Genomic DNA, 16,219 nt, shown 5'->3' with positions numbered 1-16,219 from the left:
CGGGGAAAGAAAAGGCGCTAAGAGATCGTGCCACGAAGGTATTGTAGAACAGAGGAGGAGGTGACTATAGTGGACAAAGATGGGGGCTGAAACAAACTGACTTGGGATGTGGACAGGATAGGAGATGTCCGGACGCGTAACAACAAGATAGACAAGGCTGCCAACGCGGTGACGATAGGGAGTTGGATTAGGAAGGGGGTCACCATGAGAGGCACGAAGCTGAACGTTGAGCTTCATAGGAGTCACAACTATGCGCTCATCACCGAGAGCAGCGCGAGCAAGAAGATCCTGAATATATTTTTCTTGGGAGATGTAGAAGCCATCAGAAGTCGAGGAAATTTCAATCCCAAGAAAATAGCGAAGTGGACCAAGATCAGTCATGAGGAACTCGTTGCGAAGACGAGCCTTAACAAAGGCAATGTACTCAGAGTCGTCACCGGTGATGATCATGTCATCAACATAGAAGGAGAAGAGTCCGACCATGAGGAGAAGTGTAAACAAACAACGCGGGATCATGATCACTGGGCAAGAAACCAGCGGCAGTCACCACAGAGGCGAAGCACTCAAACCAGGCACGAGGGGCATGTTTAAGACCATAGAGGGAGCGGCAAAGTCTACAGACCATACCATCAGGAGCATAGTACCCCGGTGGTGGCTGCATATAAACCTCCTCACGCAACTCGTCATTGAGAAAAGTGTTCTGGACATCAAGTTGAGAGATAGACCAATGACGAACAGAAGGCACATCAAGGAGAGTGCGGACAGTGGTCATGTAGGCCACAGGAGCGAAAGTCTCATCATAATCGCGTCCCTGCTCCTGCTGAAAACCATGGGACACAAGATGAGCTTTGTAGCGCTCAAAAGAACCATCAGAGCGAGTCTTAATCTTGTAGACCCACTTGCAGGTGATGGGACAGACACCGGAAGGGAGGGGAACCAAATCCCATGTGCCTGAGCGCTCAAGGGCAGCAAACTCTATGGCCATCGCAAGCTGCCATTCAGGCTGAGTCATGGCAGTCCGATAGAAAGTGGGCTTAGCAATAGCAGAGAGACCGTACCAATCAGGAGAATAGCGATCAGGTGGGGGGCGAGGCCGAGCACGGAGGTTATGAATCGGGGGAGGCGTGAAGGGAGGTGCACCAGAGGTGAAAGGCGCGTTAGGGGAAGCATCCTCAGTACAAGGGCGGCGAGTATAGTGGAGAGGAAATGGTGAGAGAGGGCGACGGACTGGAGATGATGGTGGAGATGTGGAGGAGGAGGGTGGTGAAGAGGGTGTCGATGGTGAATGAGGATGAGTGAGAGGTGCCGGAGGAAAAGGTGAAACATGAGGCACATAGCAGGGTGTATCGGGAAGGAGACGAAAAAAATATTGTCCACAGAGAAGCTTGAGGAAGAAGGATGTCGGTAGTAAGAACGAGTCTCGTCAAAAGTCACATCACGCGAGATGTGCAAGCGATGACCAACAGGATCCCAACAGCGATAGCCCTTGTGCTCATCACTATAGCCAAGGAAAACACACTCAACCGACTGAGTAGTCAGTTTGGTGCGTTCTTGGGGGGGGGGGGGCAAGAAGGACATAGCACACACATCCAAACATACGAAGAGCTGAGTAGTCAGGAGAACGACCAGTGAGACACTCCATAGGAATACCACCCTGCAGGGCAGTCGATGGCTGAATGTTGATGAGATAGGTGGATGTGGAAACTGTCTCAGCCCAAAAATGGGGTGGAAGGGAAGTAGCAATCATCAGTGCACGAGCCGTCTCAAGTAGATGATTGTGCTTACGTTGTGCAACACCATTCTGAGCATGAGCACTAGGACATGAGAACTGGGCAAGAGTACCCTGTTCCGCAAGAAAACCACGCAGTAGCTGGGGGATATACTCTTCAGCAGAGTCAGCACGAAAAGTACGAACAGGCGTGGAAAACTGGGTGTGAACCATGGAAGCAAATCGTTTGTATATAGAAAGAACCTCGCTACGAGATTTCATGAAGTAGAGCCAAGTGTAGCGAGAGAAATCATCAATAAACAAAACATAGTAGTGATGACCACCTTTCGAATCAAAGGGAGCAGGACCCCAGACATCAGAATGAACTAAGTCAAACGGACGCTGAGATACGGACTCACTGGTAGGATAAGGTAATTGGGTCTGTTTGCCAAGTCTACAACCATTACAATGTAAAGAAACATCTCCAGATACAGACCCTAAGAGGCCCTGACGCACTAATGATGACAAGCGAGAGCCACAGAGGTGACCAAGGCGATGATGCCACTGCTGGAAGGACGCAGACGAAGAGGCAGCAAGAGTATGAGAGCCGATAGAAGTGGTGGCAGCGGAAGGAACACAAAGTCAGTCAACCTCCCAAAGGCCCTCTGACTCACGGCATTGGGGCCAGCACCAACCAAAACCTTGGTGCGATGATCCTGAATGGAGTAAGATTCGATATCAAGAATGACACGACAACCAGAATCAGTAAGTTGGGCAGCAGAAAAAAAATTCATGGTAAGGCGAGGAACATAAGAGACACTAGCAACAAAAAAGGACGGAGTGAAAAAAATACCGCGACTAGCAACAGGAAGAGATGTGCCATCGGCAGTAAGAACATTAATAGGAGAATCAAGAGGGCGAAGAGACGACAACGCTGAAGAATCAGAGGACATATGAAAGGAAGCCCCAGAGTCCAGAACCCACGAAGATGTACCTGACGGTGTATATGCTTGCGGTGATGAAGTGGTGAAAGCAGTCACATCAGTAGTAGAGACCGTCGATGAAGAACCAGAGGAAGCCAGAGTCAGTGAGTGACGGAGTCGATGACGACACAGGAATCCCACTGGAAGAGGAGCGCCTCTAGTTCCGCTGCTTCTGGCAACAATCAGACTCTGGGTGACCTGGCCTGGAGCAGTAGTCACATAAGGTGTCACGGCGCGACCGGTCCTTCTCAACATAAGGAGGGCGACCCACCCTCCTGAAGGTGTGGGCAAGAGCAGTGGAGCAATGGGACGAGCAGACGACATAGGAGTTCGGGCAGCCAACACAGAAGGAACTACAAGCAACCCACCAGAACAAATGCGGGTCTCCTCAGCATGAAGCTCAACAAATACCTCCGAGATAGGAACACAACCACGAGCAAGCAAGTGAGCACGTCGAGACTCAAACTCGGGGTGGAGGCGAGATAAGAACTCATGGACACGCTGAAACTCCAAGTTAGACCGCATAGTCTGACAGCAGCGGCAAGATCCACAAACAACTATCCAAAGAGAGTCAAGCTGGCGCCAGATGGCAGAACTCTGTGTGTAGAACTTGTCAACAGATGAGTCACCCTGCTGAAGAGCGTGCTCCTGACACACCACAGATAAGTAAAGAGTATCACCAGAGGGTTGATAGCGCTGACTGAGGTAAGACCATATCGCTACAACTGTGTCGAGGCCCATGAACTCCGAAGCAAACTGAGGGAGGACACTCGTAGTGAGAACAGTAGCAGCCCGGGCATCATCATTGCACCACTGAGTGTAAGCAGACAGATCATCCCGGTAGACAGAAAGAGTATCTGAATAGGCGGATACCTGCTGATCATAAGCATCAACCGCAACATCATCGAGCGCCTTGGTTGCATCTCGACCAGCCTGAGAAGCATCAGCAGCAAGGACCGGCGGCACCGGTGAGGTAGGAGCCATAGGAGCAACATGGCATGGCGGATAGGGGACCTCGCCAGAGAGAACACCCCACAGCAGAAGACCGCGCATATGAATACACATGAAACCCGCAAACTCAACATAATTGGTGCCATCAAAGATCACCGAGGAACAGCGACATAGCCAGAAGAAGACATGCTGTATACTCCCTCTCCCTCTCTCTCTCCCTCTCTCTCCCTTTGGAAGTTAACAGACCCAGAGAAACTCGATCTGGATCGAACGCTCGATGCTGGCAACGAGCGAGGGCGCTCGCGGCTGGGATCGAGCGAGGGCCAGCCAGATCGACCGGGCAGGCCGGAGGCAGCAGCGGCTGGACGGGACCGGTGGAAGCCGTGCGCAGAGGGACGTCGGCGGCCGGTCGAAGAGGCGGATCAGCGGCCGGTCAGTGAGGAGAGGTGGCAGCTGGATGGAGCAGCAGCAGCTGAAGGAGCACCGGCGGCTGGACGGGAACGGGCGGGCGGCGGCCGGTCGAAGAGAAAGGGGCGACCAGACGAGGGGAGATCGACAGCGGGGCTGCAGACCGGGCACAATCTGCGAGTGGGGAAACTCGATCTGGATCGAGCAGTTGCTCGCGCGAGGCTAGAAAAAGGGCAGGCAGCCGATGACCAGAAAGACTAGGATCAAAGCTCAACAGCGACGACAGTGGGTAGAAGGAGCACGCACGGAGTTGCATCATGCGGGAGAAAGGCTAACCTGGCATCTGATACCATGTTGGATAATGAGCAACTTATATTCACTAAGGGTCAAAGGCCATTACATATACATGTGTGATAAAATGCAAGAAATCTTTATACAATGAAGATATATCGAAAAAGAACTATACACATCTCACGGCAGCTAGCACGCACCGTCAGCCAGCAACGAGGTGAGGCTAGTTTGAAATGGAGGGGAAGCACACAGAAATCCAGCTACGCCTGAGAGCAGCAGTTGGTAAAGCGTGCGTTGTGTGGACACCATCGACGTTGAGCAAGCACCGAGCTCCAGCCATGGACGCTGAGCTAAGCTGGCATCCCAAATATGCCTTGCAGAGAGAACTAGCTAAACATGCATATAACCTTTCAAAACAAGCTCATGCGTGAAAACAACTGAATGCACATCGAGCTAGCTAGGTAGGCAACTACAGAGAAAAGAAGAGATCAACATCTGCTAAAGATCTTATAAAGATCAGCATTAGGTTTCCACACACACATAGGATCGCGCCAAACGACCGGGATCGCTCCACAATCACGAAGAAGATTAGTGGAAGATCACGGAACAGAGCAGTAGTAAAATGGAGTACCAAGCATCCAAATGCATATGACAGACCAACATAACAGTTCAACACTACCCTAGCTAGCTATGTGTTCCTGCAGGAAGTTGGTAACGCCCGAGCCCTCTCATGTCCTGTAGATGGCTCCTTGCTTTTATTCGGTCTTCTTCCTTCTTATCCCGGTCAGATCATGGCTTCCCTTCTGCCGCTGGAGATAAGATAGTTGTGTTAAGACTTAAGATTGCGGATGTATATTTCTTAACAACGAGGCGGAAACGTGGGTAGTACATGGTACATACCTGGTGCGGCTGCAGCATTCCCGAGCTTCCTCGTCACCAGGCGGCAGACATGAACTAGCAGCAGGATGATAACCCCGGCGACGATGAAGCCAATGCACACAGTCAGGACGATGTTATCCTTTACGATCCTCCCTGCAGCGCAGCGCATCACAAGTTACAGATAGAATCGCCATGAGATCTACCGGCCGGAGTTACTATGTAGCAATACTCACGAATCTTCTCTCTCACGGGCAGCGGCGGTGCCGATATCTCGAAGCGGAGGTAGCAGTTCGGGCCGAGAACCGCGGCCACGCTTCCTTGCACGTCGACGCCGGCGGTGAGCGTGAGCCTCCAGCTCTTGGCCATCTGCAGCGACGAATCCCGCAGGCACCGGGCGCACTCCGCCGGGGCGCTGTCCGTCGCGCACTGTGCCAGCATGCGCACCGTGTAGCCGTTGCTCGCCGTGGCAGTCGCGTCGGCGGCGGCCACCTGGCCGTTCGCGGACCGCGGGACCAGGGACCGCGCCACGGCAACGAGCTTCAGCACGTCGACGTTGTCGATGCGTGGGACGGCGTCGCCGGAGAATGTCACGCCACTGATGTCGTCGTCGTCCGCGCCGGCGGAGGACGCGTTGGCGTCGGAGTAGCCCAGGAAGCAGCCGTCGGTCAGGAAGCCCGCGCGCCGGTTGGCGTGTCCGCACAGGTCGGTGATCTTCCCGCCGGCGTCAGACAGGCAGCGGAAGCACGGGTCTGGCGCGGGGTCGCCGAAGCAGAGGCCGCGGGCGAACGCGCCGCCGGTCCGCATGGAGGCGAAGCCCGTCCGCGCGGTGGCCGAGGGGACGGCGTCGAGCAGCGAGAGGAGATCGCGCCGGAACGCGCTGGTGCTGCCGTTGACAGTGGGCGTCGGCGGCGGGTAGCACCTGGTCACGATGATCTCGGAGGTGCCGGTGACCGCCGTGATGGCGACGAGGGAGAGGAAGAGGAGAAGGCGGCGGGAGAGCGCCATGGGAGTTGGCAGCTCCGGGATGGCAGTGGTGGAGACTAGGAGGAGGAGCCGAGGAAGGTCTCGCGGAGCTCGAACGAACTAGTCTAGTCTAGTCGCAAGGAAAGGACCAGCGCGAGCTCGCGTCTGGTAGTAATGTACGTATGGCAGGCAGCTCGCGTCGAATGCTTTGCCGCGGCACCATCGATATGGAAAGGGTGGAGCGCTGCGTGGTTGCTACGCGCATTGCCATTCCAAGCAAGGCGACGACACCACCCCTCATCAAGCTGCACCCGCACTAAGAAGTGGCTCTGCCAAACACTGCCAGCGCTTTATTGTTTTGCCTCATCCGTCGCCCACGCGAGCTTCCGCGCAACTTTAGGGATGACAGTTTTGCCCATGGGTATGGGTACCCGCGGGTATCTTACCCGAAAACAATGGGTATGGACAAGACTTAAAGAGATTTTCTATCCACAGGTAATGGGTACCCATACCCGTAAAATATATGGGTAGGGCATGGGTAAGAAATTGTGCCCATGGGTAACCCAATGGATACCCAGAAAAAATTAATAAATGAAAATAATTCCTATAACATGTGGGGTTAACATCCAACTCATATGGTCCAACCCTAAATCTCGTATTCCTTAAACAAGTCATAGCTCATAGGCTCATAATCACCTGCTCGCCACTCCTCAAACGTCCTATGTGACTCCTCAAAAAAAATGAAATATCGACTCTTAGCTACCAGACTCTTGTCGAATACTCGATACAGTGATCCCCAATCCCACCACCGCCTTCCACTACGTCGGCCTTCCACCAACCGCTGCTCATACTCCCCTAATGCCTCCAAGAGGCCACCCACTGGAGGAGGCCACATACGTGCTATACTACTCTACCATGATCACTTGAATTTTGAACTCATTTCTCTACCTCTTAAGAATTTGAATGCTATATATTGTACCCAATGGATACCCATTGGGTATAGGATACCCGATGGGTATGGGCATGGGTGTCAGTTTATACCCATGGGTATTGAAGTGGGTGGGTATAAAAAGTTCCTATGGGTATGGGTTCGGGTAGAAGGAGGTTGTACCCGCCCATACCCTACCCATTGCCATCCCTACGCAACTTCCTCCCCCGGTGATTTATGGTTTTACCACCCACTACAGTAACAACGTTTTATATTTTTTCAAATGTTGGTATACTAACATCTGTTGAAGTGCAACACCTGTCAATCCAGCAATTCATCACATGGGTATGGCTGTCCATGGGCATCCGAATGGGTAGGGTACGGATCGTGCTCTCCGCCCATGGGTCACGCCCATGCCCCATGGGTAACCTGATATTAGTGAGTAGGTTATGGCTTTGAGTTTGTGCCCGTCGATTACCCATGTGTCACGTGATTAATATGAATAATTGATTATAATGTTGTTTTACATGACCTTGAGGGCGATAGTGACGCTTCACAGCTGAGCAAGAAACGGCAGGAAGCTTCGACGCTGGTGGGGGGGCCTAGGGCCCAGCCCAGGTAGTGGCCCATACCCTGTACATGTATGTGTACTATATATATGTGTGTAGAAAAAAATAGTACGCAGAGAAGTAGACCAGGCCTATTAAGAAGATCGGTTAATTGTATCGTCTTCCTCCTAGTAGCGAAACCTAGTTGCGACATTTCAGGTGAAAAACAAACGCATGATATTTGTTGATGCACGTTTATGGTTGGAGTTGGACTGCTAGAGTTGGAGTTGTAGCTTCTGTCGAATTGGATCAAGAATTGAGAACAATGTCATATATATATATTTAGTTAAGAGTTAAGGTTTCTGGGTTGTTGGAGCGTGTATCCTACTCTTATAATCATATGATATATCTGTGGCCAATGGTGTATGAAGTCGATATTTGCTAATGAAGTTTACAGTTGCTTTTATAATGACTTTTCGGTGTACATGATAGGTGTGGGAGTATTTTTTTTTGTCTAGTATAGTGTAAGGGCCCATTTTCTCAGTACACACAAGGGCCTCTGGAATGCTAGGGTCGACCCTGTGCAAGACATCAAAGAGCCACTCCACCCCCGTTGGACGCACAGTTGCAAGTTCCAGCAGGTTCAAATGTTTCTTCATGGCTCGCTAGAGCTCCACCGCTCAAGGGCACCTACAAAAAACATGGAATGTGTCCTCCCGCTCCATCGCACACAATGGGCACACATCAGTGATCTTCAATGTTCTGGTTTTTATTTGCCCAACTGGCCAACGAGTTTGATGCAAGTTTCCACACAAATATACGCATTTTGGGTGGAGCATCGCACCACCATATAAGTGCCCAGCATGTCACCCGTCCGGTGCCCTGCTTGCTGTGACTGAATATGGCAGGAAACACTCATTGAGGCTGAGGCGATAAGTGCTCTTCACCGAAAAGGCTCCATTCCGCTCAGCCGCCCAATACAATCCTACGCTTGCCATGGAGAAGCATTAATTTTCAGAGACTCTTATCACATCTATTTGCAGGGGATGTTGTTGCAGTAGCGCGACCTTTCGGTTTCCATGCATGTCCATCCAGTAGTTGCTAACTCTCCTAAGTCGGCGTCATCCTTGCAAGGAGATTGGGCACGGGCTGCGGATGAAGAATCCACAGGTCACGCCAAATGTGGACCGACGCATCGTCACTAATGCGGTAGATTGGGCCCTTCTTGAGGAGGTAAAGGTCATGGATGATGGACTGCCAAGTTGTTGAAGCGTTGCTGGAGAAGACTGTGTCCTCAAGGCGTCCATCGGGGTAGTATCAGTCCTTTAGTACCCGCGCACACAAGCTATCGGGGTTAGAGATAAGACACCAAGCTTGACGTGCGAGCAACGCTTGGTTGAACAAGCAAGAGTCCCGAAAACTGACCCAGCCCTGCTCCTTCGGCTTGATCATGGTATCCCATGCCCTCTAGTGCGTCTTTCATCTTCCTTCCTTCGCCCCCACTAGAAATTTCTGACCATTCGGGTGAGATCCTCGCAAACACTACGCGGTAGCCGGAACACCCCCATCAAGTACGTGGGCAAGGACTGTGCAACAACTTTAATCAATATTTCTTTCCCTCCTGGTGATGCTCCTTCTCCCCAAACTAGAATCCTATTAGTGAGTTGCTCCTATAAGCTTTGGAACCGGCCCTTAGACATGCGCCCATTGGGTGTAAGGAGCCCAAGGTAGCGCTCATCAAAATGCAGATTCTGCACCTGCAATGCCGGGGATACAGTAGCTTGATCAGCAGGTCAACACCTCCGCACATAAGATAGAGCACTTCGCGGGGTTTATAAATTGGCATGTATTCCTCCTATAGATAGCAAGAGCATCTCTGACTTCCATAGCTTCTGCTGTTATGGCATGAAAAAAAAAGTAATGTGTCATCCACAAATAGCAAGTGTGATATACCCGGCGCCTTAGGACACACATCCACAAATCTATCTCCAAGTCTGTACCCCAATAGGTCTGGTGATGGCCTGTTGTACTCCTTTGTGCGGCGTTAACATCACCTTCATGTAAATGACTTTGGTCATCCGGGTTTTTTCGCCCGTTTTGAATGCATAAGGTAGAAAATGCTCTACCTTTTTATTCAAAAAATATATTTGTGAAACCTTAGATGTGACATCCTTAAAAAACATCTAGATGTGAATTAGTTAAACTGATTCAAGAATATATTGAGGAGCTTTGTCTTCCACTCCAATTACTCTCTCCCTTTTCACTACACGCATTTTGCCTAAGGTTTAGCCTTTCAAGAAGCCGAGCCAAGTCATGTGCAGAAGTTCATGTATATACGTGGTCACTTTGCATCAAGTGCAGACCTTCATTTATCCTCTCGAAGGACATGCACTGCCCTTTGATTTCAGCTCTTCGATCGGTACGCTAAGGTCTTAATTCATGACAAAGGGGTCGTCATCCACTCGTGATATTTACGATGCTAAATAACTGAACTGTGTGCGCGCGTGAAGTGTTACACCCGGCGGTAAAATCTATGACTATGAGGCACTGGATATGATCAACATACACGATCAGCGGCAAGCATCGGTCGATCAAGGTTCATAAAGAGATGTTGCGTCTTGCGTGTACTAGCTAAACTGGCATCGCAAATATGCCTCGCTGCGAGAACTAGCTAAACATGCATAATAATAACCTTTGAAAATAGCTCATGCAATGCATGAAAACACCTGAATGCAGATCGAGCTAGCTAAGAGAAGAGATCAACATCTGCTGAAGATCTTGTAAAGATCAGCATTAGGTTTCCACACACACATAGGATCGCGCCAAATGACCGGGCTCCACAATCACAAAGAAGATTAGTGGATGATCACGGAACAGAGCAGTAGTAAAATGGAGTACCAAGCATCCAAATGCATAGGATAGATCAACATAACTAGATTAACAGTAGTAGTAAAATGGCGCTGGCTGGCTAGCCGGACCAACTTCCTCCGGCGCCCGCATGTCCTGCTTGCTTTTATTCAATCTGCTTCTTTCTTCTCCCGGTAAGATCATGGCTTCCCTTCCCTTCCGCCGCTGGAGATAAAGATAGATGTGTCAAGAACTCAAGATCGCGGGTGTGTTTTACCAACAACGAGGCGGAGACGTAGGTACATACCTGCTGCTGCTGCTGCTGCTGCTGCTGCATCAGTTCCCGGCCTTTCTCATCGCCAGGCTGCAGAGATGAGCTACCAGCGCGAGGATAGCTCCGACGACGATGAAACCAATGAACACAGTCAGGAAGATGTGATCCTTTACATTCCTCCCTGCAGCGCAGCGCATCACAAGTTAGAGACGGACGGAATCGCCATGGAATTTACCGGCCGGAGTAATCTCAGCGGCGGTGCCGATATCTCGAGACGGAGGTAGCAGTCTGGGCCCAGAACCGCGGCCACGCTTCCTTGCACGCCGTCGGCGGTGAGCCCCCAGCTCGTGGCCATCTGCAGCACCGCATCACTCAGGCACAGGTCGCACTCCGCCGGGGCGCGGTCCGTCGCGCACTGTGCCAGCACGCGCACCTTGTCGCCGTTGCTCGCCGTGGCAGTCGCGCCGGCGGCGGGCACCCGGCCGTTCGCGGACTGCGGGACCTGGGGCAGCGCCACGCCCAAGAAGTACAGCACGTCGATGGCGTGGATGCCCGGGACGGAGTCGTCGGAGATGGTGAGGGCACCGATGTCAATGCCGTCGGAGGAAACGTTGGTGTCGGCGTAGCTCAGGAAGCAGCCGTCGTTCAGGAAGCCCGCGCGCCGGCTCGCGTTGCCGCACTGGTCGGCGATCTTCGCGCCGGCGTCGGACAGGCAGTGGAGGCACGGGCCGGGCGCGGGGTCGCCGAAGCAGAGGCCGCGGGCGAACGCGCCGCTGGTCCGCTTGGAGGCGAAGCCCGTCGGCGCGGCGGCGGAGGGGAGGTCGTCGAGGAGCGAGAGGAGACTGCGGTGGAACGCGTCCCTGCCGTTGGGGTGGGGCATCGGCGGCGGGTACGTAGCACCTTGTCACGATGACCTTGGAGGTGCCAGTGACCGCCGTCATGGCGACGAGGGAGAGGAGGAGGAGGAGGCGGCTGGAGAGCGCCATGGGAATAGGCAACTCCGGGAAGGTAGTGGTGGAGACTCGGAGGAGGAGCCGAGGAGTATGTATGTGCGCTAGGGCTCTGCTATGTGGAAAGAAGCACTGCATGCGCATGGTTTTGCCTCATCCGTCTCCCACGAGCTTTCCCGCGCAACTTACTCCCACGTGATTTATGGTTTTACCACGCAGTGCAGTAACATTTATTTTATTAATGTTGGTAACGACCATAAACATTTGTTGAAGTGCAGATGCTGAAGCTCCCGTCACTCTCAGTATGCTACTGAGAGTGACCGGAGATGAAGAGAGCAGAGGTGATGGACGGTGGCCAGATGCTGAAGCGGTTAATGAGTAAGCACTGTTGAGTATAATGTTTATTAGAAAAGATGAGATAGACCAAGATTTGTTTTGTCTTATCTTGTACTTTAAGAAGATGATTGTATTCTTATATATATGCCCACGAGGCTCAAGCAATACAACGAACAATTCCATCAATCCATTTTTCTCCCTTCTAACATGGTATCTATTGCAAGTCGATCCTAAACCCTAGCCGCCACCGGTTCTGCACCCGCGCGCCGTCCCCGGGGAGGTCGGCCTTCATGACCGCCGCCGGGGCCGCGCAGCCCGTACCTAGGGTTCGTCCGCCGGCCGTGTTCGCCGGCTGCTCTAGAGAGTCTTTTTTTCCCGATCTTTTGATCCGGATTTTCTCTCTCTCGCCGGTCGCTTTGATCGGCATCTACTTTTTAGTTTTTCAGTCTATGTGATCCGGTTTGCGCCGCCTACCGCCGCCGTCGACCCCGTGCGCCTCTACTCCAACACCGGCGCGATCGGCCGGCTTCTTCAGCGACCCGGCGGCCTCGCGCGTCGTCCGCGCGTCTGCCCGACGGTCGCCCCGACCAGGCGGCCTCATGCGTCGTCCGCGCGTCGGCTCGCCAGTCGCCCCGACCCGGCGGCCTCGCGTCATGCGGCGGCCCTTCACCGCCGCCGTTCGCGCGCCGGCCCGCCCGTCGATCAACGCCGGCCGTCACCGCCCTGCTCCGACCGGGACTCCTGCATCACCCCGACCCGGCGGCCTCGCATCATGCGGCGGTCAATCATAGCCGCCCTACAGCCCGCCGCCTTCATCTCGGACTCCGCCGCCACCGCGCCTCTGCTGGGGAACGTTGCAGAAAACAAAAATTTTCTTACGGTTTCACCAAGATCCATCTATGAGTTCATCTAGCAACGAGTGATCAGATTGCATCTACATACCTTTGTAGATCACGCGCGGAAGCGTTCAAAGAACGGGGATGAGGAAGTCGTACTCGACGTGATCCAAATCACCGGAGATCCTAGCGCCGAACGGACGGCGCCTCCGTGTTCAACACATGTACGGTCAGCGTGACGTCTCCTCCTTCTTGATCCAGCAAGGGGGGAGGAGAGGTTGATGAAGATCCAGCAGCACGACAGTGTGGTGGTGGATGCAGCAGTCACCGCAGCAGGGCTTCGCCGTTCTACTACGAGAGGGAGAGGGAGGCGCCAAGAGTCAAGGGTGCGGCTGCCCCTCCCTCCCCCTCCCTTTATATAGGCTCCCCAAGGGGGGGCGCCGGCCCTAGGAGATGGGATCTCCTAGGGGGGCGGCGGCCAAGGGTGGAGTAGCCCCCAAGGCAAGTGGGGCGCCCCCCCCCCCACCCTAGGGTTTCCAACCCTAGGCGCAGGGGGTGGGCCAAGGGGGGTGCACCAGCCCACTATGGGCTGGTTCCCCTCCCCACTTCAGCCCATGAGGCCCTCCGGGATGGGTGGTCCCACCAGGTGGACCCCCGGGACCCATCCGGTGGTCCCGGTACAATACCGGTGACCCCCGAAACTCTCCTGATGGCCGAAACTGCACTTCCTATATATAATTCTTCACCTCCGGACCATTCTGGAACTCCTCGTGATGTCCGGGATCTCATCCGGGACTCCGAACAACTTTCGGGTTACTGCATATTCACATCTCTACAACCCTAGCGTCACCGAACCTTAAGTGTGTAGACCCTACGGGTTCGGGAGACATGTAGACATGACCGGGATGGCTCTCCGGTCAATAACCAACAGCGGGATCTGGATATCCATGTTGGCTCCCACATGCTCCTCGATGATCTCATCAAATGAACCACGATGTCGAGGATTCAAGCAACCCCGTATATAATTCCCTTTGTCAATCGGTACGTTATTTGCCCGAGATTCGATCGTCGGTACCCCAATACATCGTTCAATCTTGTTACCGGCAAGTCACTTTACTCCTACCATAATGCATGATCCCGTGACTAGACACTTGGTCGCTTTGAGCTCATTATGATGATGCATTACCGAGTGGGCCCAGAGATACCTCTCCGTCATACGGAGTGACAAATCCCAGTCTTGATCCGTGTCAACCCAACAGACACTTTCGGAGATACCCGTAGTATACCTTTATAGTCACCCAGTTACGTTGTGACGTTTGGTACACCCAAAGAACTCCTACGGTATCCGGGAGTTACATGATCTCATGGTCTAAGGAAAAGATATTTGACATTGGAAAAACTCTGGCAAACAAACTATACGATCTTGTGCTATGTTTAGGATTGGGTCTTGTCCATCACGTCGTTCTCCTAATGATGTGATCTCGTTATCAATGACATCCAATGTCCATAGTCAGGAAACCATGACTATCTGTTGATCAACGAGCTAGTCAACTAGAGGCTTACTAGGGACACGTTGGTGTCTATGTATTCACACATGTATTACGATTTCCGGATAACACAATTATAGCATGAATAAAAGACAATTATCATGAACAAGGAAATATAATAATAATCCTTTTATTATTGCCTCTAGGGCATATTTCCAACAGTCTCCCACTTGCACTAGAGTCAATAATCTAGTTACATTGTGATGAATCGAACACCCATGGAATTCTGGTGTTGATCATGTTTTGCTCTAGGGAGAGGTTTAGTCAACGGATCTGCTACATTCAGGTCCGTATGTACTTTACAAATATCTATGTCTCCATCTTGAACATTTTCACGAATGGAGTTGAAGCGACGCTTGATGTTCCTGGTCTTCTTGTGAAACCTGGGCTCCTTGGCAAGTGCAATAGCTCCAGTGTTGTCACAGAAGAGTTTGATCGGCCCCGATGCATTGGGTATGACTCCTAGGTCGGTGATGAACTCCTTCACCCAAATTGCTTCATGCGCTGCCTCCGAGGCCGCCATGTACTCCGCTTCACATGTAGATCCCGCCACGACGCTCTGCTTGCAACTGCACCAGCTTACTGCCCCACCATTCAAAATATACACGTATCCGGTTTGTGACTTAGAGTCATCCAGATCTGTGTCGAAGCTAGCATCGGCGTAACCCTTTACGATGAGCTCTTCGTCACCTCCATAAACAAGAAACATTTCCTTAGTCCTTTTCAGGTACTTCAGGATATTCTTGACCGCTGTCCAGTGTTCCTTGCCGGGATTACTTTGGTACCTACCTACCAAACTTACGGCAAGGTTTACATCAGGTCTGGTACACAACATGGCATACATAATAGACCCTATGGCTGAGGCATAGGGGATGATACTCATCTCTTCTATATCTTCTGACATGGTCGGACATTGAGCTGAGCTCAATTTCATACCTTGCAACACAGGCAAGAACCCCTTCTTAGACTGATCCATATTGAACTTCTTCAATATCTTATCAAGGTATGTGCTTTGTGAAAGACCTATGAGGCATCTTGATCTATCTCTATAGATCTTGATGCCTAATATATAAGCAGCTTCTCCAAGGTCCTTCATTGAAAAACTCTTATTCAAGTAGGCCTTAATGCTGTCCAAAAGTTCTATATCATTTCCCATCAAAAGTATGTCATCTACATATAATATGAGAAATGCTACAGATCTCCCACTCACTTTATTGTAAACGCGGGCTTCTCCATAAGTCTGCATAAACCCAAACGCTTTGATCATCTCATCAAAGCGAATATTCCAACTCCGAAATGTTTGCACCAGCCCATAAATGGATCGCTGGAGCTTGCATACCTTGTTAGCATTCTTAGGGTCGACAAAACCTTCCGGCTGCATCATATACAATTCTTCCTTAAGGAAACCATTAAGGAATGCCGTTTTGACGTCCATTTGCCATATCTCATAATCATAGTATGCGGCAATTGCTAACATAATTCGGACGGACTTCAGCTTCGCTACGGGAGAGAAAGTCTCATCGTAGTCAACTCCTTGAACTTGTCGATAACCCTTAGCGACAAGCCGAGCTTTATAGATGGTCACATTACCATCCGCGTCTGTCTTCTTCTTAAAGATCCATTTATTTTCTATGGCTCGCCGATCATCGGGCAAGTCAGTCAAAGTCCATACTTCGTTTTCATACATGGATCCTATCTCGGATTTCATGACTTCCAGCCATTTGTCGGAATCCGGGCCCACCATCGCTTCTTCATAGTTCGAAGGTTCAC

The 16,219-nt window shown here is 51.7% G+C and overlaps 1 protein-coding gene and 2 pseudogenes across 1 annotated transcript; 1 reads left to right on the top strand and 2 right to left on the bottom strand.

Annotated features, from left to right (window-relative positions):
- Window positions 1-204: 204 nt before the first annotated feature.
- LOC147986271 (uncharacterized) lies at window positions 205-1,213 on the top strand (annotated as a pseudogene).
- Window positions 1,214-4,724: 3,511 nt separating this feature from the next.
- Window positions 4,725-6,489, bottom strand: LOC125533803 (uncharacterized). Its single transcript, XM_048697150.2, has 3 exons — window positions 5,454-6,489; window positions 5,242-5,373; window positions 4,725-5,150 (listed from the first exon to the last, which is right to left on the bottom strand). Exons 1-3 carry the CDS (start codon window positions 6,223-6,225, stop codon window positions 5,131-5,133), a joined length of 924 nt encoding a protein of 307 aa, XP_048553107.1. The 5' UTR covers window positions 6,226-6,489; the 3' UTR covers window positions 4,725-5,130.
- A 4,353-nt stretch (window positions 6,490-10,842) lies between these two features.
- Window positions 10,843-11,766, bottom strand: LOC125533802 (uncharacterized; annotated as a pseudogene).
- Window positions 11,767-16,219: the final 4,453 nt, after the last annotated feature.

Source organism: Triticum urartu, chromosome 2A (genome assembly GCF_056163025.1).
Source record: "Triticum urartu cultivar PI428250 chromosome 2A, HENAU_Tu73, whole genome shotgun sequence".
NCBI lineage: Eukaryota > Viridiplantae > Streptophyta > Magnoliopsida > Poales > Poaceae > Triticum > Triticum urartu.
This window is presented reverse-complemented; position numbering and strand designations above follow the sequence as displayed.